The sequence below is a fragment of the Urocampus carinirostris genome, chromosome 15, assembly GCF_059441175.1.
Source record: "Urocampus carinirostris isolate Australia breed hairy pipefish chromosome 15, RoL_Ucar_1.0, whole genome shotgun sequence".
In the NCBI taxonomy this organism is placed as follows: domain Eukaryota; kingdom Metazoa; phylum Chordata; class Actinopteri; order Syngnathiformes; family Syngnathidae; genus Urocampus; species Urocampus carinirostris.
In genome coordinates this window covers 8,766,340-8,793,171 of record NC_142363.1, presented here as the reverse complement: position 1 = coordinate 8,793,171, position 26,832 = coordinate 8,766,340, and the positions used below count along the sequence as shown (strand labels likewise).

General features: G+C 38.8%; 1 protein-coding gene across 3 annotated transcripts; it reads left to right on the top strand.

Annotated features, from left to right (window-relative positions):
* Positions 1 to 11: 11 nt before the first annotated feature.
* dglucy (D-glutamate cyclase) lies at positions 12 to 25,928 on the top strand. 3 transcript variants are annotated; one of them, XM_088354903.1, is made up of 17 exons: positions 12 to 88; positions 2,767 to 2,844; positions 5,949 to 6,041; positions 7,183 to 7,336; positions 8,748 to 8,834; positions 10,000 to 10,138; positions 11,202 to 11,352; positions 12,757 to 12,879; positions 14,899 to 15,111; positions 17,158 to 17,275; positions 17,635 to 17,777; positions 19,144 to 19,246; positions 19,385 to 19,533; positions 21,420 to 21,539; positions 22,290 to 22,447; positions 22,518 to 22,668; positions 25,662 to 25,928. In XM_088354903.1, coding segments are annotated over exons 2-17 (1,968 nt in total). In that variant the 5' UTR covers positions 12 to 88; positions 2,767 to 2,780; the 3' UTR covers positions 25,664 to 25,928. The 3 variants fall into 3 exon arrangements, with proteins under 3 accessions (XP_088211029.1, XP_088211028.1, XP_088211030.1); XM_088354902.1 differs by lacking the exon at positions 12 to 88 and adding an exon at positions 2,038 to 2,179; XM_088354904.1 differs by lacking the exons at positions 12 to 88; positions 21,420 to 21,539 and adding an exon at positions 2,038 to 2,179.
* Positions 25,929 to 26,832: the final 904 nt, after the last annotated feature.

Below are 26,832 nucleotides of genomic sequence, written 5' to 3'. Positions count from 1 at the left end.
AACTTTATTTTCGAAGACAACGTGTTAAACTGCTATAGTGCTTGAGCGTCACCCACTATTCTTCGTTCAATAAAACATGATTTATTAGGTAAGTTATGAACCAAAAATATGTTTCAATACAAAAATTGTAGATTTAGCAACTTAAATGTTGCGCCTTGTGGCCAAATACCTTCCTACTTGGTCATCTGGAATTTAAAATTGAAATAAATTCTTAACTATTGTGCCGCCAAGTGTGCAGCAGGAAATTGCCCAATTTTCCCTTTTCTCCCCGTGTTTGCGTTGGTTTTCCTCCGGGCACTCGGGTTTCCCCCCTCATTCCTAAAACATGCATTTCAGGTTGGCTGGTTTAAATTGTCCCTCGGTGTGAATGAACGAGTGAACGGTTGTCTGTCTCGGTGTTCCCTGCGAATGGCTGGCAGCCAGTTCAGGCTGTCCCCTCCCCACTGCCCGAAGATAGCTGGGATGGGCACCAGCACCCCCGCGACCCTACTGTCTGAAAATCAGTGGTATAAGCGGGTGCAGAGAACGGCATAACGGACGGATGTTTCTCTTTCTCTTTCTCCGTTTCTCTTTCTTTGCGCCATCCTCTCTACTTTTCTCTCCCTCTCTTTCACTTATGTCTTGCTCTCTTTTTTTCTCTCTTTCTCTCTAATCTACAAGTCCGGGCCTAGAGAGAATGTTTGTTCTATTGTGTGGCCCCCGAGTTAAAATCAGTTTGACACCCCTGTTTTAGATAGAAAAATAATATTGGCTTAATCACTTTGACACTCTGCGCAGTGATTAGCTTCACGTTAATGTTTGCTACCCATGTAAACTGAAACCTCAAATACTGTGAGCTAATGGCTGCATAAAGCGATGTGGCAGGTAGGACAGTCACAGGTTCGGCGAGCTTGATAGAAGTCATGGGTCACTTCACCAATGCACCCGCGGTGTACCCATCCCACCAAGGATCCACATTCAGGCTGGACTGGATGATGAGGCTTTAATTTCAGTAGCTGCATTGAACGACACAACTTAAACACACACGACATGGTTGGCAACTTCGCTGGCTTTCACGAACTAGGAGAAATTAGCATTGACTTGGGCAAGACACTGAATCCCTAATGCCCCCGATAAGCAAGTCAGCGCCTTGCATGGCTGACTCCCAATTGGTGTGTGAGTGTGTGTGTGAGTGTGTGTGTAAATGGGTAAGTGCGAGGCACCTTGTAGAGCGCTTTGGGAGGTCTTCATTGACTTGAAAAGCGCTATATAAATGCAGACCATTTACCATTACAGTGGATAGAACTTAAGGCAAGTGGGCGTTATTGTAATATGATAAAATTCCCCCTTAAAGTCACACCAATCAATACCAAGCACCCACCTCTCTGGTCGGCCCTTTAGGGGGAGTTGTCAAGGCGACCTTTGCTTTACACATGCGTGATAACGCCAACCCTTCGAGATAAAGAAATCAATGTAATTTGAGTATTCAATTCACATGTTTGACATTGTTTGATCATTTTCTGACATTACAACACTGCATTTGTATAAGTTCTGCTCTTTCGTGAAATCAGCTGGAATGTTTTATCATCGTATTCAAGCTGAAGGAGAAGGGGGGAGAGCAAGAGAGGCAAAAAGTGGAGATAGAGGGTGGGAAGCAGTTCTTATCTGTCTGAAGAGTCAATACTGTACCGAAGTTGAGTCCTGCACAATATAGTTATAATGTTTTTGCAAATGTTAAGTATAATACTGTAAATATATTTTGAAAACACACACACACACACTAATATATATATATATATATATATATATATATATATATATATATATATATATATAGTGTGTGTGTGTATATTTATTTTATTATATATGTATTTTATCTTATTAATTTAATCATGGCACTCCTGGGATTTCATCAGGAAAGGGGACAATGATACTATGAGGAAAAAAACCTGAGCTGTATGGGGAAGGACACACACAAGATGGCGGCTGTCCTGACGTTTCAAGTCCATAGGCTGAAATATGTTTTTCTATCGATTTGTTCATTCGTATCATCAACGTTACTTTTTAACGAACACGCGCTTACAAGGACGTTAAACTAGAAGAGGCAAAGTCGTGTCTGCATTTTTCCACGCTTGTAGACGGACACGAAATCTAAAAGTGACATATTCACAACAAAACTTACTTGGTTAACATTTAACAGGTAAACCGAGAGGTATTCATTTAATTCCTTTTTTCTTTATCAAATGAGTTTTTATGGAATTGAAATACATAGATTGAAACTTTGTAAAATGATAAGTAAATTACGAATACGTTTTTAATGTCAATTCATGTCCAAATGGAAACATCGTCCCTACCGACATGGCGGTGATAAAAGCAACCACAATTTGTATTTTTGTGTCCTCGGTTAACCTTTTGTAGAAGCAGTAAAGTAACATATTGACACATTATTCTGGGATTTACCATCCACAAAGTGTAAAACGTTACCTTCTCTTGCGCTACAAATGCGCTGTAAGGACGACGGGGATAATACATTTATGATAGAGGAAGTATTTTGGCTATAAAATGAAATATGTTCGTTCAATGCTCACATTGGATTTAATTGCGAATATTACACTTATAACTCATCACACACTGGTTTTGCACCTCTAAACAATTTGCATGACTTCAAAACCTTGTTTTTAACTTGCAATTTTCTTTTGAATTGTGCAGGTGTAATGACATCTAAAGGTATCGTTGCATGAGTGATAAAGATGGAAATAAATCATCTATTTCATTTGTCTTCTCCAGTATTTAGGTAAATAATGATCTCTGCTGTCAAAGGGGCAAGGCTATCCTTAAGATTCTTCAGGCATGTCTCTAGCAAAGGTAAACCATCTTTACAAAGCTCTCGAAAAGGAGTCGAGAAGTTTTTTGACCAAAAGAGCAAAGATATTTAGATTTTTTTGGGGGGGGGAATGGGCCACACCTCATCCTCTCTTTAATGCAGTGCACTCGTACTGTCCCATGTGCAGAAAAACACCCGCAAGACATGATGCTACCACCCCCATGCTTCGGAGTAGGGATGGTGTTCTTCGTAGTGTACTCTTCATTCTTCCTCCTCCAAACACTCTTTGTGGAATTTTGACAAAAAAAGTTCTGTTTTGGTCTCACCTGACCCAAAAAACTTTCTCCCATGACTCCTCTGTATCATCCAAACGGTCATATGCAAACTGCAGATCGGCCTTGACATGTGCTGGTTTAAGCAGGGAACCGTTCATGCCATGCATGATTTCAAATCATGTCTTAGTGTATTACCTACGGTAACCTTGGAAATGGTGGCTCTTTTCAGGTCATTGACTAACTCCTGTCGTGTAGTCCCAGGCTGATTCCTCACCTTTCTTAGAATCATTGAGACCCCGCGAGCTGATTTCTTGCATGAGGCCACTCCGGTTGAGATTGACCGTCATGTTTAGCTTCTTCCATTTTCTAATGATTGCACCTACTGTGGACCTTTTTTCACCAAGCTACTTGGCAATTGGTCCGTAGTCCTTTCCAACCTTGTGGAGGTGTACAATTTTGTCTCTGGTGTCTTTCGACAGCTCTTTGGTCTTCGACATGTTACAAGTTAAAGTCTTACTGATTTTATGGGGTGGACAGGTGTCTTCATGCAGCTAAGGACCTCAAGCGGGTGCATCTGATTTAGGATGACACAAGTAGTGCAGGTGGACTTCTAATGGGTGGACTACCAGATCTTTCGGGGTCAGAATTCTAGATGATACACAAGTTTTCAAATGCTTATTTGCAGCTGTTTCACACGAATAAATTGTTAAAAAAACATGCATTGTGATTTCTGCATTTTTATTTGTAGTTTATCCCTCTCACAGTGGACATTCACCTCCGATGAAAATTTCAGACCCCTCCATGATTTCTAAGTGGGAGGAACAGCAAAATAGCAGGGTGTTCAAACACTTATTTTTTTCACTGTGCGTATATATATACTGGACTGTCTCAGAAAATTAGAATATTGTGATAAAGTTCTTTATTTTCTGTAATGCAATTAAAAAAACAAAAATGTCATACATTCTGGATTCATTACACATCAACTGAACTATTTCAAGCCTTTTATTATTTGAATATTGCTGAATTTGGCTTACAGCTTAAGAAAACTCAAAAATCCTATCTCAAAATATTAGAATATCATGAAAAAGTATACAAGTAGGCTATTCAACTAATCACCTGAATCATCTAATTAACTCGAAACACCTTGCGAGGGTTTCCTGAGCCTTAAAAACACTCAGCTTGGTTCAGTAAACTAAATCACAAGTATGGGGAAGACTGCTGATCTGTCTGCTGTCCAGAGGACCATCATTGATACCCTCCATCAGTAGGGTAAGACACAAAAAGAAATTTCTCAAAGAGCAGGCTGTTCACAGAGTGCAGTTTCAAAGCATATCCACAAAAAGTCTGTTGGAAGGGAAAAATGTGGCCGGAAACGCTGCACAACCAAGAGAGATGACCGCAGCCTTAACAAAATTGTGAAGAAGAGCCGCTTCCTGAATTTGGGGGAGCTTCAAAGACAGTGGGCTGAAGCTGGAGTCCAGGTATCAAAAGCCACAGTTCACAGACGTGTCCGGGAAATGGGCTACAATAGCCGTATTCCCATGGTCAAGCCACTTCTGAACTCAAGACAACGGAAGAAGCGTCTGACTTGGGCTATGGAGAAGAAGCACTGGACAGTTGCAGAGTGGTCCAAAGTCCTCTTTTCAGACGAAAGCAAGTTTTGCAATTCATTTGGAAGTCAAGGCGCCAGAGTCTGGTGAAAGGCTGGAGAGGAGCAAAATCCAAGTTGCTTGAAATCCAGTGTGAAGTTCCCACAGTCAGCAATGGTTTGGGGAGCCATGTCAGCTGCTGGTGTTGGTCCACTGTGTTTCATCAAGTCCAGAGTAAATGCAACTGTGTACCAAGAGATTTTAGAGGACTACATGCTTCCATCTGCTGAAAAGCTCTATGGAGATGAGGATTTCATTTTCCAGCATGATCTGGCACCTGCCCACAGTGCCAAAACCACCAGTAACTGGTGCACTGACCATGGCATCACTGTCCTTGATTGGCCTGCTAATTCCCCTGACCTGAACTCCATCGAGAATTTGTGGGGTATAGTTAAGAAGAAGATGAAAGACACCAGACCTACAAATGCAAATGAGCTGAAGGCCGCTATCGAAGCATCCTGGGCATCAATAACACCTCAGCAATGCCACAGGCTGATTGCCTCCATGCCACGCCGGATTGATGCAGTAATCCGTGCAAAAGGATTCCCAACCAAGTACTGAGTGCATCAATGGACAATTTCTAATGTTTGATTTAGTTTTGCTGTTATAAAATTATTTTTTTACTTGGTCTGAGGAAGTATTCTAATATTTTGAGATAGGATTTTTGATTTTTTTTCAGCTGTAAGCCAAAATCAGCAATATTAAAATAATAAAAGGCTTGAAATAGTTCAGTTGATGTGTAATGAATCCAGAATGTATGACATTTTTGTTTTTTTTAATTGCATTACAGAAAATAAAGAACTTTATTACAATATTCTAATTTTCTGAGACAGTCCAGTATATATATATATATATATATTAGTATAAAATTTGTCTAACATGGCTCTTTCAACATCTTGGGCAACCAACCCCTGTGCTAGCTCAAGTGGCGTTTTAACTTATTGTAGGTTACATTTTAGCTTGGTTTGACAATTAAACATTTGTTTAAAATGTAACTGTAGTGGAGAATTGCATTTTCTTTTGGCTGCATGCCATCATATGGTGCCTGAAAAAAATGAATATGAAACAGGGATGGGCCTCATTGAGGATCACGTTTTGAGCTAATATTTTTGCTTGGTTAAACTCGTTCTTGTATTACAAGAACGTTTTTTTTTTTGCACAGAGCTTTGTAACTTGCATCTTGATTATCGGCCTATAACTGTGTTTTCTCGATAATGGCAGTGTCGGATCTACATCAGTTGAGTCCTTCTGAATTAAGGCTGCTCATAAGGAAAGAAGACTCCAGAATAACAACCACATCTGGACTGGCAAATGGTAAGAACTTCAGCTTTGTAGTTATATCTATTCTGGTGGACGTTGGGTGCGACTTATCATAAGTTTGCACAAATTTAAATACTGTAGTCAGTCCAAATAAATCGATCCGAAAAGCCTTTAGTAAATGAATAAAGACTGTCAATTGTCGTAACTATAATGTTAAACTTTGAGTAAAAAAAAACAACAAAACAAGTTCAGGGAGTCCCCAATCTCAGGTGCTGTTTTCCAAATTAAATTAACTTTTAAAGTTAATATATACCTCACATCGATACACACATTAAAAATGTGTTTTGTTGGTGATCCTTCCCTGCCTGAAGCCTGCCTGCTCTTTGTCTGTCCAGGCTCAGGGTCTTCCTTTTTGGGTGGTTGTTGAGTTTAGAGCAGTATTCTGTCCATCTATTCATGACCTCTTGTTCTCAGTTAGTTTATTCCCTGCCTCATCCTGAAAGATGTAACATCAAAACACTACTACAAAAATTTTACACAAAAGGTACTACTAAAAAAAAGATCTACGACAAAAATAAAACTACAGTAATACTAAGAAAATACTACAAATATACCACAAAAAATACACTATGGAAATACCAAAGTAATACGACTAAAACAAAATACTACAGGAATACTATTAAAAACTACAGAGTACTTTTCAAATCTGACTGCAGAAATATAACAAAATTAGAATGATGAAAATACTAAAATAACACTACTCTAGAAATACTACAAATATACAAAAAAAATAAAACTGCAGAATCACTACAAAAATACAACAACAAAAATACAACTACAGAAATACTACAAAACCTAACAATAAATTTTGTGCTTAAAACAGCGACCTAATAAAATAGTTAGCTTTAATTGTGTTTCAAAACCAATTTGATTGAACTTTTTTACCAAACCTATATAAGGAAATATAACTTGTAGATTGCATTTATATTTATTCACGAACAAACACATTTGGATAGGTCTCCGGGATAGGCCCCTTGGCCATTTTTTATTTTAACCCAATGCGGCCCGCCACTCCAAATAGTTGCCCACCCATCATGTAGTGCATTGTATGTAATATTGTTTTTGTCTCTATATCAGTGCAATGTCTTCATTGTTTATGTTGTGTATTAATTTTTCAATTTTTGGGGGGGAGAAGGATACCAGCAGGCAAACGTGGTCATCATGCCCAAACATCTAGCCGAAGACTTTGAGGTGTTTTGTGGTATGAATCCTGCACCTCTGCCACTCCTCTACTGTAGCCAACCGGGTGAGACCTCCTGCCCCCCTCTGGCAAAAGATGCTGACATCAGGTAATGCATTGACTGCTTGGACATATGCTACTTAACGGTGGGGCGTGTTGTTTGAGGTGTCATTAAATGTTTAGTTTCATATTTTTTTCTATTAACTCATTCAATGCTAGACATTTTTCTTAAATTGGCAAGGTTGGTGCCAGCCTATCTTTGCCGTTTCAACTCATTTTTGGAGGCGTATAGAAAATGTAGTTCTGTAGTTATATGGGCATAGGACATTCATTCATTATCTGCACCGCTTATCCTCAGTAAGGTCACGGGGGTGCTCGAGCCCATCCCAGCTATCTTCGGGCGGTGGGAAGGGTACACCCTGAATGAATAAATAAATGGTATGCATTTATATTGCACTTTTCAAGTCATTTAAGACCTCCCAAAACGCTTTACGATGTGCTTCACACTTTTACACACTAACTGATAGCAGCGTCAGCTATCAGGGACATTAGGGATTCAGTGTCTCGCCCGAAGACACTTTGAAGTATAAGACGGAGGAGCCTGGAATCGAACCTGTGACCTTTTGATCCCAAGACAAGTGCTCGACCACCTGAGCTAATGCCGCTGAACCGGTTGCTATCCAGTCGTAGGGCAGACAGAGACAGACAACTTACTCGCTCATTCACACCTAGGGACAATTTGGAATGGCCAATTAACCTGACATGTACGTTTTAGGGAATGTGGGAGGAAACTGGAGTGCCCGGAGGAAACCAGTGCAAGCACGGGAGAACATGCAAACGCTACACAGGAAGGTTCGATCTCATGACTTAAGAACTGTGCCGCACACGCGCTCACCACTGCGCCGCTGTGCTGCCCTGGCATAGGACATATCCCCCTAAAAGCTTGATTTATTTTGTAATACTGTACATTGTCTTATGAAGTTTCATTGCCCCCTATGAGTTGTGCCCAAGAGGACAGGTGCATGCTACACCTAAACAGGGCATTATGAAAAGTGCAAAAAATTGAGGTAGCGTTTCCCAGTGGTAAATTGAAATGAGAAGAACTTTCTACAACTGAAAATGTAAGTTACATTTTATTGTCACTTTTACCTTGCACTTCTATAGAGACGAAAATAGATTTACTCAATTTACTCATTATTTAAAAATCATATGTCTTGAAAAATGGACACTCAATATCAAAATTTGCATAAGAAATTGCAAATATATTTGTGGCTCTTGAAAATGCATGATTCACACCGGATTCTTTTTTTAATAATACTGGAGGAATCGGAAAATTGGCTTAGAAAGTCCTTAAAAAGAATGCTCATGAAAAAGGTTTGCAAACCCTGTGTTCAGTAAATTAACATTCATGGCTAATGCTCAACAAGCATGTAAAGTAGTTAGTAATAATTAAAATAATTTGATTCAATGCACAGCTCCAATGTAAAATCAAATTTTATCTCTTCTTCCTTTGTTCACAGGACCGACATTTCAAGGTACCGAGTGTATGAAGATGGTACTTTGGTCAAAACTGTCTCCAGCCTGCTAAACTACAGCAGTTCACTCAGGTACCCCTAAACATAGAAACGCATTAACAGCATTTTGATAACCTTAACTTTCGGACTACAAGTCTTTCCTGTTTGACTTAATTTTAAACATTATAGCTTTAAATACAGTGCGGCTTCTTCCTTTTCTTTTCTGAGGAAAACAGGGAGCCTTTCCACAACGCATGCGCTCTAAAAATAATAGACCACGGTGACGTCTAGAAACGTTTAGGACTCTTGTATAAAGGAGAAATTAGTCAATGTTTTTGCCCCTCTAAAAATTCATATAACTTAGCGTAATGGTAGGTTTGACAATACATTATTCAATATTTACATCGTACCCACTTTATTTTTACTTTTTCCTCCGCAAATCAATTCCAGAATATAGACATCTGAAATGAACAGCAGTGGAGGTTTTCTCTAAAAACACTACACTGCTCTTTCTGCGTCATCTCCGTTAATGTCTGGTCGCTGAAGTTTCCTTTAATCCTCGAAAACCGATGACAAGTAAATGCAATTTGGTCCATTACAGCGGAAACCACCTCCTACAGCACGGGTCAGGAACGTATGGCTCTTTTTATGAGTGCCTACGGCTCGCGGGCCGTATATGGCTCTTTTCATGAGCACATATGGCTTGGTGATGAAATAGTACTTGTTTAAATTCCTCCAAAACATTCCATTTCTGATAAGCCCTATGTAAGTCAAACTTTGCATAGCCACAGTTACTCTATTCTCACTTAAAGTTCGGCACAGTTTTACCTACAGTTTACTATCGAGGTGTCACTCCTACAGACCCTATTTTGGCTGTACATCGCTAAAGAATGCTTTATATCAAAGCTCATTAAATAATGTATGTTCCCTGTTGAAACACTTTATGATAAAAACCCACACAACAAACAGGAATTAACCATAAATTCTAGCCAAGCACACAAAACTATTTTATTAGGTGAGCGGTAGGGGTGGGAAGAGCTATGCAACACAGCACGTTCCTCCCTCCCTCTCGCCCACTGCGGCGAAGGTAATTACATCCATGGTTTTTTGGTTTGACTTTATTTGTTACACACTTACAAAAGAACTCTGGCACTGTGAGTGAAAATACTGGGATCCCTAGTGATCGAGTGGTACACGTGACATCTAACTGTTCTTGCTGAATGTAGGACTATATTTCTGAACCTTTTCTTGTTTTTAGAAATGGATGGCCGAGTGTCAAGTGGTCAGAAATGGTCAGTTTCTATCTGGGCTGCAGCTTTGGCTTTGAGGGCAGCCTGAAAAAAGCTGGAGTGGTTGTCAGGAACGTGGAGCAAGGCAAAAACGTCAGCATGTACAAGGTATGAGACTTTAGGACAGAGATTAAATTATGTTCTTGGAATATTTTTGTAGCATTACTTTAGTATGTTTGTACTATTTCCAATGTAGTTGTATTTTTAGTACCATACTTTTGTGGTATGTTTATGATATATATTTTTTGGTATTTTTGTAATATTACTGTGGTAATATTTAGTTTTTCTGCAGCAGTATTTCAGTTGTATTGCTGTATTTGTATTTTCGTAGTATTTCTATAATGGGATATTTGTAGTATTTCTGTAGTAATTTTTTTGTATTATAGTTTTTTTGTATTTTAGTTACTATATTTAATACTATATGTCCCTGTTTTAAGCACTAAATTTAATATTGTCTTTTGCAATATTTTATAGCATCACTGTTGTAATTTTGTAGTATTTCTGTTCTTTTATTTTTGTGATATCTTTGTACTTGTTTTACTATTTCTATAGTATATCTGTAGTATTACAGTAGTTTTATTTGTTAGTACTTCTGTAGTATGTTTATAATTGTGGAGTCATTTTGTAATATATCTATGGCAATATATTGCAGTATTTCTCCAGTTTTTGTAGAACAGGAATTACTGTTGGGGTGTTATTCATAATAATACTGTAGTGGTATTTCTGTAATATGATTTTTGTAGTATTTCTGTAACATTTTTGGTAGTTTTTCTGTGGTAGTTATTTTGAAGTATTACTGTATTAATATTTTGATTCAGTATTATCAATAGTGTTTTTGAAGTAGACACTATACCCAAAACATTTTATTTTTATAAGTACTTCATTCATTTATATACAGTATATATATATATATATATATATATATATATATATATATATATATATATATATATATATATATATATATATATATATATATATATAATAATATAATATAATATAATATAATATAATATATTGTCATTATATTTTAACTCTTTTTAGCAGGCCAGATTATAAAACCTGCCAGCCCCACCTTAGAAATTCTTAATGGTAACTGATAAGAAATGGCGACCTGCTTTCTTTGCTTGCGAGTTGCTGCAATTACACTTATTACATTTTGCGTTTGCAGACTGCTGTTTCCTGTGTTGGAGTCGGCTTGTTTAGTTGCCCGCTGGTGGTGAGCATGCGTCCAGTTCCGGCTTCCATGCTGGATGCCGCAGTCCAGGCCACCAGCCTGAACCCGCAGGCACATGGCGCCCCTGTGCACATTGGGGACGCAGGTACCATAGATGTTTTCTGGAAATAGCACTTTTTTTTAAATACCGTAATTTCTAGGCTATAAGGCGCACCTAAAACCCCCAATATTGCCATACATTTGGAAGTGCACCTTTTAACTCTGTGCCCCTTATATACCTGAGAATTTGGTGATGAAGATTGGTAGTGCATACAGTATATTTAGGTATGCACTACCACTCAAGACTTTACGGCACGTGTTTGTGCAATGATTGATCAATCAATAAACATCTGACAAAAAAACACATCACATTGTATGCAACACATTGTATACATGTCACGTGTACCACTCGATCACTAGGGATCCCAGTATTTTCACTCACAGTGCCAGAAACACTGATTTGCATAGTCCGTTCTGGGGCCGAGTTACGGCCCGTGATCAAATTTTTACTGGCCCGTGGCCTCATTTATCAAATTAATATGTGGCCCGCCAGTAATGATGACCGCAGTATAAAATACATTTGTACAAAACAAATTCAGCATTTAACCAGATGGTGGCAGTAGCCCTTTTGCCACCTTGCCCTTAGCTTTCTGTGAGAATTTTAGCCCACGCCATTTCCACCATGGCTGTAAATAAAAAAAGGAAGGTTAACTGTGAGGGCCGCCGCTTCCAGGACACGTAAAAATTGAAATCTCAAACAACTGAGTCGGTCTAAAACATGGCAGACAAAACATGCAGACTACATGAAGTTAGCTAGAAACGAAAGCTATGAAAAGGTGAAGCAACTGGAAGCGGTTTTAATGGCACGGGAGCACTTATTTACAAGACCCTGCTAGGAAAAAAAAATCAAAATATTACAAAGGTGAGCTATGAAGTCGCAACAGCAATCGCCAAGCACTGCGAACCTTTCGCATAGGGCAAATCCATTCAAGTCTGTTAAGAATGCCAGGCTGAATAGTAGGCCTTCACATAATTTTAATTTACCAAATCTGGCCCGCTTTTTGAAAAGTCATAGTACATTCTGATATGTTAAACAGTCTCACCACTTCGCCAATAAATGTTAGGAAATGGAGAAAACAGAAAATCAGTCGAAGGAAATTCTGTACAAGCTCTTTTACGTACGCATAGATACTAATTAAACTGCACCGTTATTGGATCACAGGTGAAGAAGTGGAGAAAACTGTTTATCAGAATGCACGATGAAAATGTTACTTGCAACGTGAGTAAAAAAGGTGATAGTGGCATAAGCTATAATTCCTTTTTGTATGTCATCTGTACCACTAATGATCTAGTGTTAAGTGTTTATGGACTAATCAATCTTTGCATTAATGCATACCATAACAGTACCGCATACTGTTGTCTCAATTACAGTACATGCACCTTATTATCCGGTGCACCTTATGTCTGGAAAATACATTCACGCTATTAATTTATGCACTTCTTTTTAAAGCTTACCTTGGCATAAAAGACCTGTCCAGCCCAGATTATGGGGATCAAGTTGATCTACAGCCTGGTGATGTACCAGTCTTCTGGGCATGCGGAGTGACTGCCATCGAAGCAGTGGCCAGCGGCAGTCAGTGTTCCTTTTCAAGACAAGACTTCTAACTGTACAGTGGTAACCCTTCATACAAGCCTAATTAGTTCCAAAATCTTGCTCATAGCTCGTATTGCTGGTGTAAAGAGCACATTTTCCGGATTGTAAAATAATTCAGAGCTACTTGCTCCGTTTCTGAGCTCCCGAAAGCATCAAAGTGAATAGTCAATAGCTATCTAACACATCTTCCTGATCACTAAAAACATATTCAACTATACATTAAACATAAAATCCAGGAATCTGATAAATAAGATATTAACAAAATAAAATGTGAGTTCATTATGACCACTTACCCTGGAAGCAGTCGCCGTAATGAAGGTTTGCGTGTGGTGCGCAGGAATGTGAGTGTGTTTGCAAGGAAGAGTGACAGATCGCATACCTTTCAAATTATGCAAGTTCCCCGTAATTTCTACGTTTTTTTGATCTTTTCAAACGTGTACGCCGTGTCCATTTTGGCTCTGAACCGGATCGTCTCGGTCGCTGGTTGTAGACAGCAGTCATCGTAGATTGCTAATATTCAGGGTATGTACTGGTGCTTGAAATTCTTGGAAATGCTTGAATTTTAATGGTGTGTTTTCAAGTTCAGGACAATCTTTAAATTTTGGGTAAAGTGCTCAAAAATACTTGAAATTATTCCCATTGTCTAGTTTCCTGGCAGTCTGACTCAATAGACCACACTTTTAAATAAGGGTAAAAAGGGGTCTTAAAATGACCAGCACTCTGCTTTGGAGCATTCAATATCATTAAAATGAGTCCAAATTTGGCTAATTTTTCTGTTTTTATTCGTACTGTACTTTCTTTTTTTGTCTATCGTGTTGAACTTAATCATTACAGTGAGCCCTTTCTGAGTTTGTGACGTAGCCGAGCTGCATGTTTACTGTTGAAGCAAAATGCAGAATTAATGTCATTTTATAGCAACCAATTGTCAGAAAAATATAGTAGATCATACATACATAGATAGGAACAGGTCAAAATAGCATAAAGAGTGAGCTAACACCAAGATAGTGACTTATTTTTTATCAAAGTCAACCACCAAAAAACGTCCTGTTGATTGGCGCTGGATTTTTTTATTGAGCGTACTGGAAAAATTGAAAAGTTGGCCTTGAAAGTGCTTGAAAAGTGCTTGAGTTTGGTCTTGAAAAGGGTGTACGAACATTTTCCCAGTAGTTTATACATTTTGTTGATCATTTTGAATCATGTACACCTTATAACAATTTTTAGTCACCGGCAGCAGACTACAAAGTCATCCTAGATTGCTAATGTTGTCATAGTCTGTCTTGCCACGCTTAAATAGGTGGCGCGTTGTGTTTGCAAGATTTAATATCGCTTAATAAGAAGGATTTGCAACCATTAATAAGGGAAGAAATTGGCGGAGGTTTACTTGCACGAGATCGATAGATTGTTGATGATACGTAAGCACTTACTGTACACTAAAAATGAAATTTTCTGTACCTTTAATGGACGTACACACAAAACATTTTTAGAGCACAATTTTTGCCTGTAATAGTTTGTATGCGGAAACTGAACGAGCTGATGCTGGCAGTGAGCAGTCACGAGTAGTGAACGGTCTTGAGCGGTCTCTAGTGCTAGTCTCTGGGACCTCTCTTGACCCCGATTTAATAATAATGATAATAATAAAACTAATAGTAATAATAACAATAACATTATTGGAAAATTAATTTTCACCGACTGTACCGGAGGGTTCGGTCAATGCTGTCGCAGCAGAGCGTGCGCCAAATGACCTATTTACAGCACTTGGTATTTCCAGGCAGTCTCCCATTCTGAAGACTAACAAGGCCCAACCCTGCTTAACTTCCTGAAATTGGGCCTTCTCAGGATGGTATGGCCGTAAACAGGTCAGGATTTTCTTCCGTATGGTTAGAAAAATGTTTTGTTGCAAAACTCGTGTCTCGAAAATCTTTTGAAGTGCTTGTATAAAAAGGTAGCACTGTACTGAGTATTGAGTGTTGTAAAGCGTTTAATTGAGTTAATTTTCAGAGCCATCCGTGGCATTCAGCCACTCACCGGGCTGCATGTTCCTGACTGACGTACATGATTCTGCCCTTGAGTCTGTCAGTCCCACCCACAAACAACCTGGAGATGCATGCCTTTCCTTCCAGATCTCCCAGAATCCCTTGTTGTACAGTCTGGTGTCTCAGGGGACAGTGGCGAAGATCAGCCAGCTGGATGCCATCATAGGAGAAGACCCAGGTACTGTTTATGAAACACGCGCGCGCGATAAATGAACGAATCATGACGGCTCCTCGAGCGAAAACATCTCGTTCTTTCCAGCCAGCGTGGACAGATGACTGGGGCTTTGTGCAAAAAAAAATGACTGCTGTTTTGTGCATTATGCCTTGAGAGCGTTGTACCTCGCGCATCAAGTGTTAAACGTCATTACGAGACGAAACATGAACATGAATTCAAGGTGGAGACATTAAAACGCGCTGTGTCCAGTTAGCAAACAAACACAGACCCTAAAAATCTCTGTCGCTGCTAAAAACACCACCACTGAAGCTATCTAACAAATTGCTCACTGAATAGCAAAGCATATAAAGCACATCATTCTTTTTTATTTTATGTATTATTTTCTTCTTTTTATACAGTAATTATCTGCTTATGTGGTAGTACAGTAAAATATTTGACATAACTTCATTTTCAAACATTTTCGACCGACGGTGTGCCACGGAACTTTTTTATAAATAAAAGTGTACCTTGTCTCAAAAAGGCTTGAAAAACACTTATACGATTAAAATGTCTATCCATGTTGTATATAATAATAATAATTTAATAATAATAATAATTTCCTTGTATTGTCATTCTGTGTAACAATGTACACAATACGAAATGTCGATTGCACCTGACCCGTTGTAGCGAGCCGATGCAGCCGCAGCCAACAGAGGGCGCCGCCGACCACTTTTTAAGTCTTAGGAATGACTCGGCCGGGGCGCGAACCACCGACCTCCCAGTCTCAAAGCGGGCGCCTTACCATCTAGGCTACTGAGATATTTGGATTGGTGTAAAATGACAGCTCTGTTGGATATTAAAAAATGTTGTGCGAGTCATTAATCTTGGTGTGGCACACTGAGTTACAAGGACATTTGAAAGTGGCACTCCGCACCGAAAAGGTTGCTGACCCCTGGACTAGTCGAACAAATACTGTGCAGCTGTTGAGATGGCTCACCTTGTTGGAAAGCACAAAGAGCACTATTTAGAGAAACAGGATAGCATTAGCAGGGCTAGCTATCGACCCATACAGTCTTCCTCCTGACTTATTCACAAATGTAATGAAATCTTCCAGTCTGCCTGGCTTCAGTCCATCTGCAACATTATATCGTAAATGGAGTATCCCCATACACTGGCGCTGATCTGAAAGCTTGAAAAGTCTGGATGCTTACCAGTTCTTGGTAGCTGGTAAGCGTTACTGCTCTTTTGAAAAAAAAAAAAAAAAAATGCACCCCCAGTGTGAACTGTCCCTCTCGCGCAAACTTTACTAAAACGTCTTTGTATCTAAGTTTTGTGAAAATGGTAGTTGAATGGTAAAGCATGAGGCGTTTGCATTCGAAATCACTTTTGAGCATGTTGAAAATATTTATTTTGGCGAAATGACACTTTAGCCTATCTTCTGAACGTTTGTCTGCTGTTTTATCCGTTGATAATTTGACAGGTAATTTTGTTTATGGTAGACCACAACACTTTTCCATCCATGTGATATTCGGAAAATAACTGTTTTGAATCGCCAGTTAATCGCAAAAAAAGCAGCCTGCTTACATAGTGAGAAATGGCAACGGCACTAGACGTTAGCTAGTTAGCACAAGATAAATTAACTGGTAGCTATATTGAGTGTCTTTGACGTGACCTGTACCTACTCGATATAAAATTGCTCAGAAACACATCAAACGTACCTTGTAAAAATGTTCGCTACAAATCCTGAAATACTTGAGGGTTGCCATCAGTCTCTCAGTTTGATTGTAGATAGAAATTGCCAACTTCTGTCTTCATCTAAAGGGGTACGATGAAATGCCCAATCAGGCTTCGAACCTTGCTGGTTAGCGCAACCCACAGCACAGCAAGAAATCACTATCGTAAAAAGTCGTGGTTATATTCTTCTGTCATGGTTTTCGATATTTGTTCTAGCTCAAATGCTGTACACTAGGGTGCTTCTTGCCATCCGCCATGGCTCTCATTCTGCCAACGTCACTTCCAAAGGTTCAATAAACAAAAGCGATCATGATCACTTTTGACATTCACCAACAGGTCAACGGGGCATCAAAGCTTTGTTTATTCAAGATGAACTTCTCCGTTCCTGTCTGGCACTCTCTCATGCGTCATCTGTTGCCATAACAACGGGCTTCCCCACACACTACATGCACAGGTACAGGACTCTGTAGACATTATTCAAATGAGGCAGCTCAGTTGCCTGAGCTTTTCACTTATCAGTTGATCAGCGATGAACAAAACTATACCGATTGGCCAATAGGTGAAAAGCTCAGCCAGTTTGACCCTCCCCCTCATTTTATTTTTTTTGTGAGAAAATACATGACATAATAAAACGTCAAAATAAATACGGAAATGAATAACAAAATGCATGAATGTCATAAACGTATTTAGGTATTACATGATTTATAAATGTTCTAATTTATTTCTTATTTATATATTTGTAGGTGTTTATTTCTTCATACGGCAGGATCGTTGCTCCATATCTTCTGAAACTTTGACTCTTCTCACCTTCAGTCCTCCTGATGAGACGGATGGCCCACCGGGAGCCATTGCTATGGCAACCATGCTGCTTTCTCTTGGCAAGAAGGTTACAATGGTGACTGACAGAAGAGCCTTGCAGATGAATCAGAAGATTATCGAGGAAGCTGTAAAGAAGGGTAAGAGTTAAGGGGTCCAGCTTTATTAGAGCACAATTTATTTTTGCCTGTAATAGGCGAAAGGTCCCTGGTTCGAGATCGGGTGGAAATATATGTTGGCCTGGAGTGGGATGGGCGCCACCGGGCTGTAGTTGCCCAAGACACACCACAGGAAATGGTGCCCCACGAGAAATCTTACGTTTGACAACATGATAGCACACGTGTAATATAGCGGCCGACTAATTGTCAGGCGGGCCGATTATCGGCATCAATATTTGAGAATTTGACGGATATTGGTATCGGCCTTTTTTTTTTTCCATTCGACCGGCCAATTAAATATATTTAAACTATGTTAGAGGAGCAGGAGAGAGGTTTGCTCTGAAGCCGAGCCAATTCTTGACCGGGGGCAGAGCCTCTGAATCAAAAGCTTTATGGACTCCAAACGCTGCAGACTGGAATCAACCCGCTGATAATATAGAGAGTCCGTGCTTTGGTAGAAAAGCATGTGTGTGATTAAGAGATAAAGCGTAAAAAGACTCGTTTTAGGAAGCACGTTCAGGTAACATTGATATTAGTTCTTATTGTAACACTAGTTTGTCAATCAAAGCGTAGTAATTAGCTGTTACCATAACATTAGTTCGTCAAACTGGCTCAAAAACAGGAGTGCTCACACTTTTCAGCTCCGTTGAGAGAGAGGGAGATATTTAAGGTTTTACGTACCTTAATAAAAGTTGGTGCTAACCCTAATTTGCTTCCCTGTAAAATTGGCTCCGAATATGGGTTATTGACCTTGTCTTTATACCAATAATCGGTCTCGGCCCCGAAAAACCATTTTGGCCGATCCCTAATGTAATGAGCTCTTTTTGCAAGGGTTACGCCTACGCCCAAGAAAAAAAATGATTGTGGTTTATTTATATACCAGGGGTGTCCAACGTGGTGCCCGTGGGCACCAGACTGCCCCCTAATGACAGCCAAGTTGCTGTTGTGAAAATAGCTCATCAGTGTTGGGTCATTGTGATTTTCTGGTAAAATTATTTTTAAGGATTGACTGAGTTTATTTAACCATTCTTCCAATATTAACCTGGTAACAACATAATGATAACATGATAAGTTGTTGTTTTAGAAAGGTATATCAAACTGGGTGCCTTTTTGCGCTATTAGCTACAAAAGGTAGCTCTCAGCTTGAAAAAGGTTGTCCTCTGCCCTATATATTGCTGATGTTATATATTTGTCGTAGTTTTTCAATGGTGATCAAATATGCACTTAATCGTTATTCACAAGCCCTCCCAGTCCCATTCGTGTAGAAAAGAGTCAGTCTCCACTGGATTTAGATTGTTGTATTTGAGATTTCTTATTATTATATTATCTATTATTGTTTATGTTTTAGGTGTCCTAAAATCCTCAATTCCACTTGTCGTATACAACAAGAGTTCTTCTCCCAACTCTGAGCTTCACTTTTTGTGTCACCAAGGAGACCCAGCAAAGCCAAGGTCAGTCAAGCTGCCAAGGGCACCAAACCATGTCGAGACAAAGCGAGTCAGGACTTAACAGATATATTCACACTTTTTAGGGCCACACGTTAACAATTAGCGCTTGTGTCAATCATTAAAGTTATTCTGCTATACCAGATATGACCACCTGGTGGCGATAGAGCGCAGCGGGCGAGCTGCTGATGGAAACTACTACAACATGAGAGGAATTAACATCAAGCAACTTGTGGATCCAATTGACGATCTGTTTCTCGCGGCTGCAAAAATCCCAGGAATTACAACGATAGGTACGAGCAGGGCCATGTCTCAGGGGGTATCAAATGCATTGGGGGGGTTGCACAATTATTACCTACGACAACTAGTGTTAAAATAGTAGGCAGTTATAGTTACTCACTACTTCTTTCAAAAAGTATCTGAGTTGGTAACGGAATTTCTTGATAGTAAAAGTAACGAGTTAACAGGGAAAGTAACTATTACTCTGGCTTCAAATGAAGTTGAAAGAATTTGAAATTTTCTATGCAGCATTTGAGTCAGTTGAATAGCAATTTGTGCTATCTCTCTCTCTCTCTCTCTCGTTGGCTCTCTCTTTCAGTCAACAGGGATTTGATCACGGCGCCCCCCACGCCCCAAAAAAAGACACATGAACTAATTTAAAATACATACTGGGTTTCAATTGTTCTCTCTCTCTGTCTCTCTTTTAGTCAACAAGGATTTGATCAAGACGCGCCCCTCCCCCCCAAAAATACATTAACTAATTTAAAATACATACTGAGTTTCAACTGATAGGGTAGCTAAAAAACGTGACAGTTAGGAAAAGATTACCTTGCTTGTGAAGGATTAACTTTGACCAGGACTGAACTTGCTAATGTTCGACTGCGAGAAAAGTTTGCCCGCTTCTCCGGAATGTTTGATGTAAAATAAAAAAAAATAAAAGAATGAACACAACTTTGATTTGTCATGAGGTGAACTCAAATACTCAATCCCTTTCATTATGTTCACAGAAAGCCATTTCCCTCGACTATTGTTATGTGTGGGTGAGCAGTAATAGGGAAAAAGAAGCTGTGTGAAGCAGTAGCTTTTTGACTTTTATCCTTACTTCTTCAGATCAGCAATTCTCAACCATTTTGGTGATGTAGAGTAATCCCGCATTTTTCACCGGATTTACGTTCTAGAAATAAGCCGTGATACGTGAGGTGATGTAGTAACCTTCACTTTTTTTACAATCGTTATACAATGAAATTTTCTACAATACATTAAAATGAAACAGGGAGACATGTTTGCAGGCCCAAGAATTCGTTTCAAGTGCGGATGTCAAACGTGTGGTCCAGCTCATGACACAATGCGGAGAGAAGCAAAAGAGAAAAATGACTCGCAGTTTAATATATGTCCACTGGATGTGGCCAAAGCCAGGCGCCAGAGTTTTATTTATTTCCCTATTTCTCTTATTTTTTTCCTGATTCTCTTCTCTCTCTGTTTCATGTCTCTTTCAATGTTTCTTTCTCTCTTTTTTCTTTCTCTTTCTCTGTCCCTCTCTATTTCTTCTCTCTCTCCCTCTCTCAATCTACCTCTCACTCTCTCCCTTTTCTATTTTCCTCTTCATCTTTCTCTGCTTGTTGTCCTTTCTTTTTCCTTTTCTCTTTCTTTCTCCCTCCTCTCTCTCTTCGTCTTTTTCTCCCTTTCTTTTCCTTTGACTCTTTGCTCTCACTCCTTTCTCAATCTATATCTTTCTGTCTTTGTCTTTCTTTCTCGCTTTCTCCTTCTCTTTTTAGTTTTCTCCCTTTCTTTGTCTCTATTTCTCTTTTTCTCTTTCTTCCTCTTTTCCTCAATTTTTTGTCTTTCTTTTTTCTTCCTCTTTTTTTCCCCTTTCTCTCTTTCTCTTTCATCCACTAGTCCGACCACCGAGATATTTTTGTCCTACACAGTGGCCCTCGATCTCAAATGAGTTTGACACCCCTGGTTTCAAACGGACAGTGTGTATAATTTACATATATATTTATTTTTTATATTTACTTTTCAATCAATAAATCCTTTAAATGAATATTTCAGGCAAGGTGATTGTGTAAAATGAATTCAAATTGGGATCATTAAGACTGACTAGTAAAATGGAGATTTTATTTTTGGGCCATGTGTCAAGCCATGTTCCTGTGTGCTAAGCAGATCTTCTCCTGTGCAGGGATCGGTGATGGTGGAAATGAGTTGGGCATGGGTAAAGTCAAGGACAAAGTCAAGAGCCTGATGCCAAAGGGGGATCTGATTGCATGCGATGTGGCTGCCGACTACGCCATTACTGCAGGTTTAGATTTATTGGCATCACGTTCCCTTTTTTTTCCACTTATCAATATTTGCCCAAGCAATGTAAAGCAGACTGCATGAAGTCATGTATTCACCTCTACATGTACATAAAAATCTAAGGTACACTCACACATTTCCACAACAATCGCAAACTAGTAAGGAACCAAGGGGACTAAGCACAGTGATAGCACGAATAGACGCTGGGGAATCGAGACAAGTCACAACAGCTGTCAGGGTGAAAATAGAATCCAGAAGTGAGTGACCAATTAAGTGGAGGGAACGGTGTCTCTGAGCCTGTTTGTTCTTGTTTTGAGGGATGCATTATTCTGCCGAGGCTGCGGTCGCCTTTCGTTTATAGGTCCTGGTTATCCCCCTGTTAGTGTCTTTCCGTGTGTTTTTTTTTGCCAGTTAGTCCTCTTTCGGTTGCCAACCCTCTGTTGTACCATCACTGCATTCACCTGTTACACAATGCCTATGCATACTCCCCTTAAGCTACTAAAACTTTACATAAAGCACTTGCAACTTCTCCACCTAATTAACTCAAAACAATATGGCGACTGGCTAATTGATGTACGGTGTCGGAGTTCAGGAGGACAAAAACAAGACATGCTGTCTTCAGAATGCAATACAAAATAAAAATAGATATATTTTTTGCAAATACCATGTACTGTTTCCTCAAATATTGCATGTTTAAAAAAAATGGGAATACCTTTAGTGACACTAAAATAGAGGAACTGTGAATATATTTCAGGGGTTTCCAACTGGGGAGGGTACGCCGTCGCCTGTGGACTCTACCTTCTTAACATCTGCCCTGTCCACCAGAGATATCTCAATAAAGGCCTTGGAGTGGATCACCACAAGCCCAAATATTTGCAAGACAGGCTGGCTAATCTACCGTCAGTGGAAAAGGTTACGTAAAAGAAGCTCGTTTCTGAACATCTCTTTGAATCTATAGAACTGAATCTCTTTGTGAACCTAGGAGGAGTCCATCTTGGCAACTTTAATGGATTTTGGCATTCGGAGTGGAAAAACTGCTAACCTGGCAATGGAGGTGGATGGTTTGACATTTCACCCCACACATTCCGACATCATCACCAAACTGGTAGATGTCACTCTTGGCCAGGACAAATGTAAGATTTGGGCATTATGAGTTATTTTTTTTCCCGGGCTGCAACAACGAATCGATAAAATCGATTATTAAAGGGTTGAAAATGAAATCCACTCTTTACTTGGTATTCCTGATGGCATAGCCGTATCATTTCCTCCTTATTAGGCAAACTTATCTCAAAAGACAGTAGAAACGGTTCTGAATTATGATATACAGAGTTCTAATTATGAAGATGCTAATACTTTTTGAAGGGTGGATGCAAAATGTTGGCGATCTTTGAGGAAGTCAGAAGCCCCTTACCAACTCCACACACAGATTCAGATTTGTGAGCGATAATGGTAAACAGAGGTCTTAAATTTTATTTTAAAAGGAATTTAAAAAGTCTTAAAGTCTTCAATTTAACCTGCCTTGAGTTGTATCTATTGTAAATGACCCTTAGCATTTTTTTTCCTAAACGGGTCCACGGCCCACTTTTGGGTCCCGACTCACCAGTTGAGAAACGCTGGTCTTGATCCAAATCCAAAGTAAAATGGCATCCTTCAGAATACCAAATGCAACCCTTATAGTGCTGTATAAAAACATCCAATGTACAATGAGAAGACATCTGACAACGTACTTGCATTCTCCTCTGATGTTGTTTTTTTTTTTTGCATGTTATAAAAAAAAAAAGTATGTTACATCCTTGCCTTGTAAGGCATGCATTTATATGTATTATTGATTTTGTTAGGCTTTTTGACAAAACAGTAGTGCTGCAACAACGAACCAACAAAATTGATTAAAATCGATGATAAAAAGCGTTGGCAACTAATTAGATTGCGTGATTTATGAGCCACCAAGAACGTTAAATCTATGCAAATTAGAGTGCACATCATTTCGGTGTCACGCTGGGAATTGTAGCACCGCTTTGGTCCGGTAGAGGGCCCCAAGACAGTTTTTATAAAAATAGCTATCTTAAATGTTTTTGTTACCACATCATTTACAAAAAAAAGTTTAAAATACTCAAGGGAACAGACAAAAATACAGAAAAAAACAATCAGAAAATAAGTATAAAATAAATTTAGTAAAAAAAAAAAAAAAAAAAAAAAAACAATGACAAATGTTTTTTATTTCAGAATCAAGACTGAAAAAAATGTTGTCCATTTACATATAATTTTTTTAGGTATATTTTTCTTTTACTTCACTGGATTTTTTACTCGACTAGTAAATTCTGTAAACAATCCCTAAAATAGGCCGTAATAAATATATTATTGCCTCCTATATTTTAAATGGTAAATGCTCTGCATTTAATTCGCGCTTTTCAAGTCAATGAAGACCTCCCAAAGCGCTTTACAATATGCTTCACACTTACCCATTCACACACACACTCACACACCAATAGCGGCCATGCAGCCATGCAAGGCGCCTACCTGCTTATTGGGGGCATTAGGGATTCAGTGTCGTGCCCAAGGACACTTTGACATATTTATTTGTTTAACAAAATAAGAAAAATAATCCTTGAAATCACCTAATTATTTACTAACATCTACTATATTTCTTTTCAGTTGTTTTATCTACATTTTAATATTTATTTCTTTTTAAGTATGTTAGACTAAATTTGCAGGATTTTACATTTTATTAGCTAATGTGTTAAAAGTGTGTTACTTTTACTTTAGTCATTACACTTACAATACACTCTGTATTGTTTGTCATTGCAACATCCGTTGCAGCCTGGTCATCCTGGAAGGGGGATTTACCTCATGTGCGGTTTCTGAGTTTTCCTTGCCCTCATGTAGGTTTTAGATCAGGGGATGGTGTGATAGTCTGTAGTTAGCAATTGTCTGTGGTTTCTTCAGCCCTTTAAGACTCTTTGTGATTAAGGGCGTCACAAATAAACATGACTTGACTTGAGATGTTTAACCTCAAGGGGCAAATTCTTGAGCATATATCATTTTTATATTGGCAATGTTTATCATATTCCAAAATTGAAGCCCCAAAAACAAATTTGTTGACAACATTTTGAAAAGGGTTTGTTTACATTTTTGATTATTTACTTTTTTGTGGATAAAAAAATCTACATAACTGAAATGTATTGTCAAGTCAAGTCATTTTTATTTGTATAGCCCTAAATCACGAAGAGTCTCAAAGGGCTTCACAGATTATTACACAGACTATTTTTCAGCCGACGAGAAGAGTAGGTTATTCATATGCTATGGAGTAGAAGTGAGTTTTAAGTTTAGATTTAAACATTTGTATGATAAGTCCAAATTTAATCTGATCCGTGGTAGGAAAAAAGTATCTTACATAATTGCAAGTGTATAGCATACATTTCTATCCATTTTGTATTACAGTATCAAGTTACGTCCTGCAATGTCCTGTGGTGAGGGGCCCTCTCCCTCTGGGATGTATGAGAATTCTCCCACTGCGGTCCGCTGCCTTTCGAAAGAGGCGACAAAAGTGGATGGAGCGAGGGGACTGGGAATCCCCTCCTCTCTATCTCTACTCCCTAAGAGACAGCAAGGCAAAGAAAGGGGGGCGGGAGACCCAAAGGTCTCGCAAACCCTAGTTATAGGGTCACTAAATGTGAGAGGATGTGGAAGTAAAGCGACTGAGTGGATAGATAATTGACGAACACCTATACATTTTTTAAATTGTTTTATATCAAAGAATATTTTATTTTGTGCACTCGTCTTGTATGTCCGAAATGTCAACATTTGAATACATAGAAGGGAAGTTAGAAGTCTGATTCATCGAAAAATAATCGACGGATTATTACGATCATGAAATTAATCGTAAGTTGCAGCCTTATACTATTGATTATTCTGTTGTTTTATGCATTATGTTCTCATCCGTCCAAATTTTTAATATTTGAATAGAAGAGGAAATTACAAATGTGAATCGAAAAAAAGATTATTGACCGATGCATTTATTTTTAAATTAAACGTTAGTTGCAGCCCTAGTTTTTTTTTACCCTAAAAAATTGTGTTTTTCGCATACATGATTGGATTTATACAATTTGTTGACTGTCTTTCCGTTTAGAGAAAACTGATGCCAACAGTGGACCTGTGACTTCCTACCACAAAGACATTAAATCTGTAGGGGACAAAATCTTCTCCATTTATCTGTCTGGAATCATTCACAAGAGGTGACCTTAACAGCGCATTTGTGATCAAGTTTGGCCTATTGTATGAAATATAGGATGTATTTGTGCGTCCACCTGTTTAATGCCTAATGTGATGCATGTGAGAGGATCAATGTTTCTTGTTCGTTTTGCTCAATATAACAAATGGAATTTTTCATCCATGACCCCTTCCATGTTGTTTTCCTTGTTGTAGTGCTGGGGTCGGGAACCTATGGCTTGCGAGCCAGATATAGGTACATATGCCTCGGAGATGAAATGATAATCACGCAGATTTCTTTTACAGCAGGGGTCGGGATCGTTTTGATACAAAGAGCCATAAAAGCAAACGTATTTTGACTTTTTGGAGAGTAAAGTCATGTTTATTTGTATAGCCCTTAATCACAAAGAGTCTCAAAGGGCTGCACAGACCACAGATCATTGCAACCCACAGACTATTATGACACCATCCCCTGATCTAAAACCTACATGGGGACAGGTAATACACAGATATTGTCAACATAAAATATAGGTTATTCATATGCTATAGAATAGAAGTGTGTTTTAAGCTTAGATTTAAACATTTCCCCTGAGGTTGCAGATCGAATCTCAGGGGGAAGAGCATTCTCTTATGTCCCTTTCTCACTGTTTTTCTTCTTTTTAGGTCTTTCCTTCTTTTTTCTCACTTTCTTCTTCTTTCTCACTATCACTTTCTTCCCCTTTTTACTGTCTCTCTCTCTTTGTCTCTCTTCTTTCTCTCTGTTCCTTTCACTATTTCTCTTTACTTCTCTTTTTGTTATCTTTCTTTTCACCCTGTCTCTCCCTCTTGTCAATTTCTCACTGTCTTTCTTTTTTGCTTTTCCCCTTCTTTATCATTTTCTTTTGTCACACTCACTCTCTACCCCTTTTCACTGTCTTTCTCTCTTTCCATCTTTTCTCTTCTTTCTCTATTGTTCTCCCTTTTCTGTCTTACCTTCTCTCTCTCTTATCGTGTCTCATTTGTTCTCTTTTTTCTCTCTCTCTCTCTCTTTCTTAAAACTACTATGAGATTTAGCATGTGGCTAAAATGAATTTGACACCCCTCTTCTATTA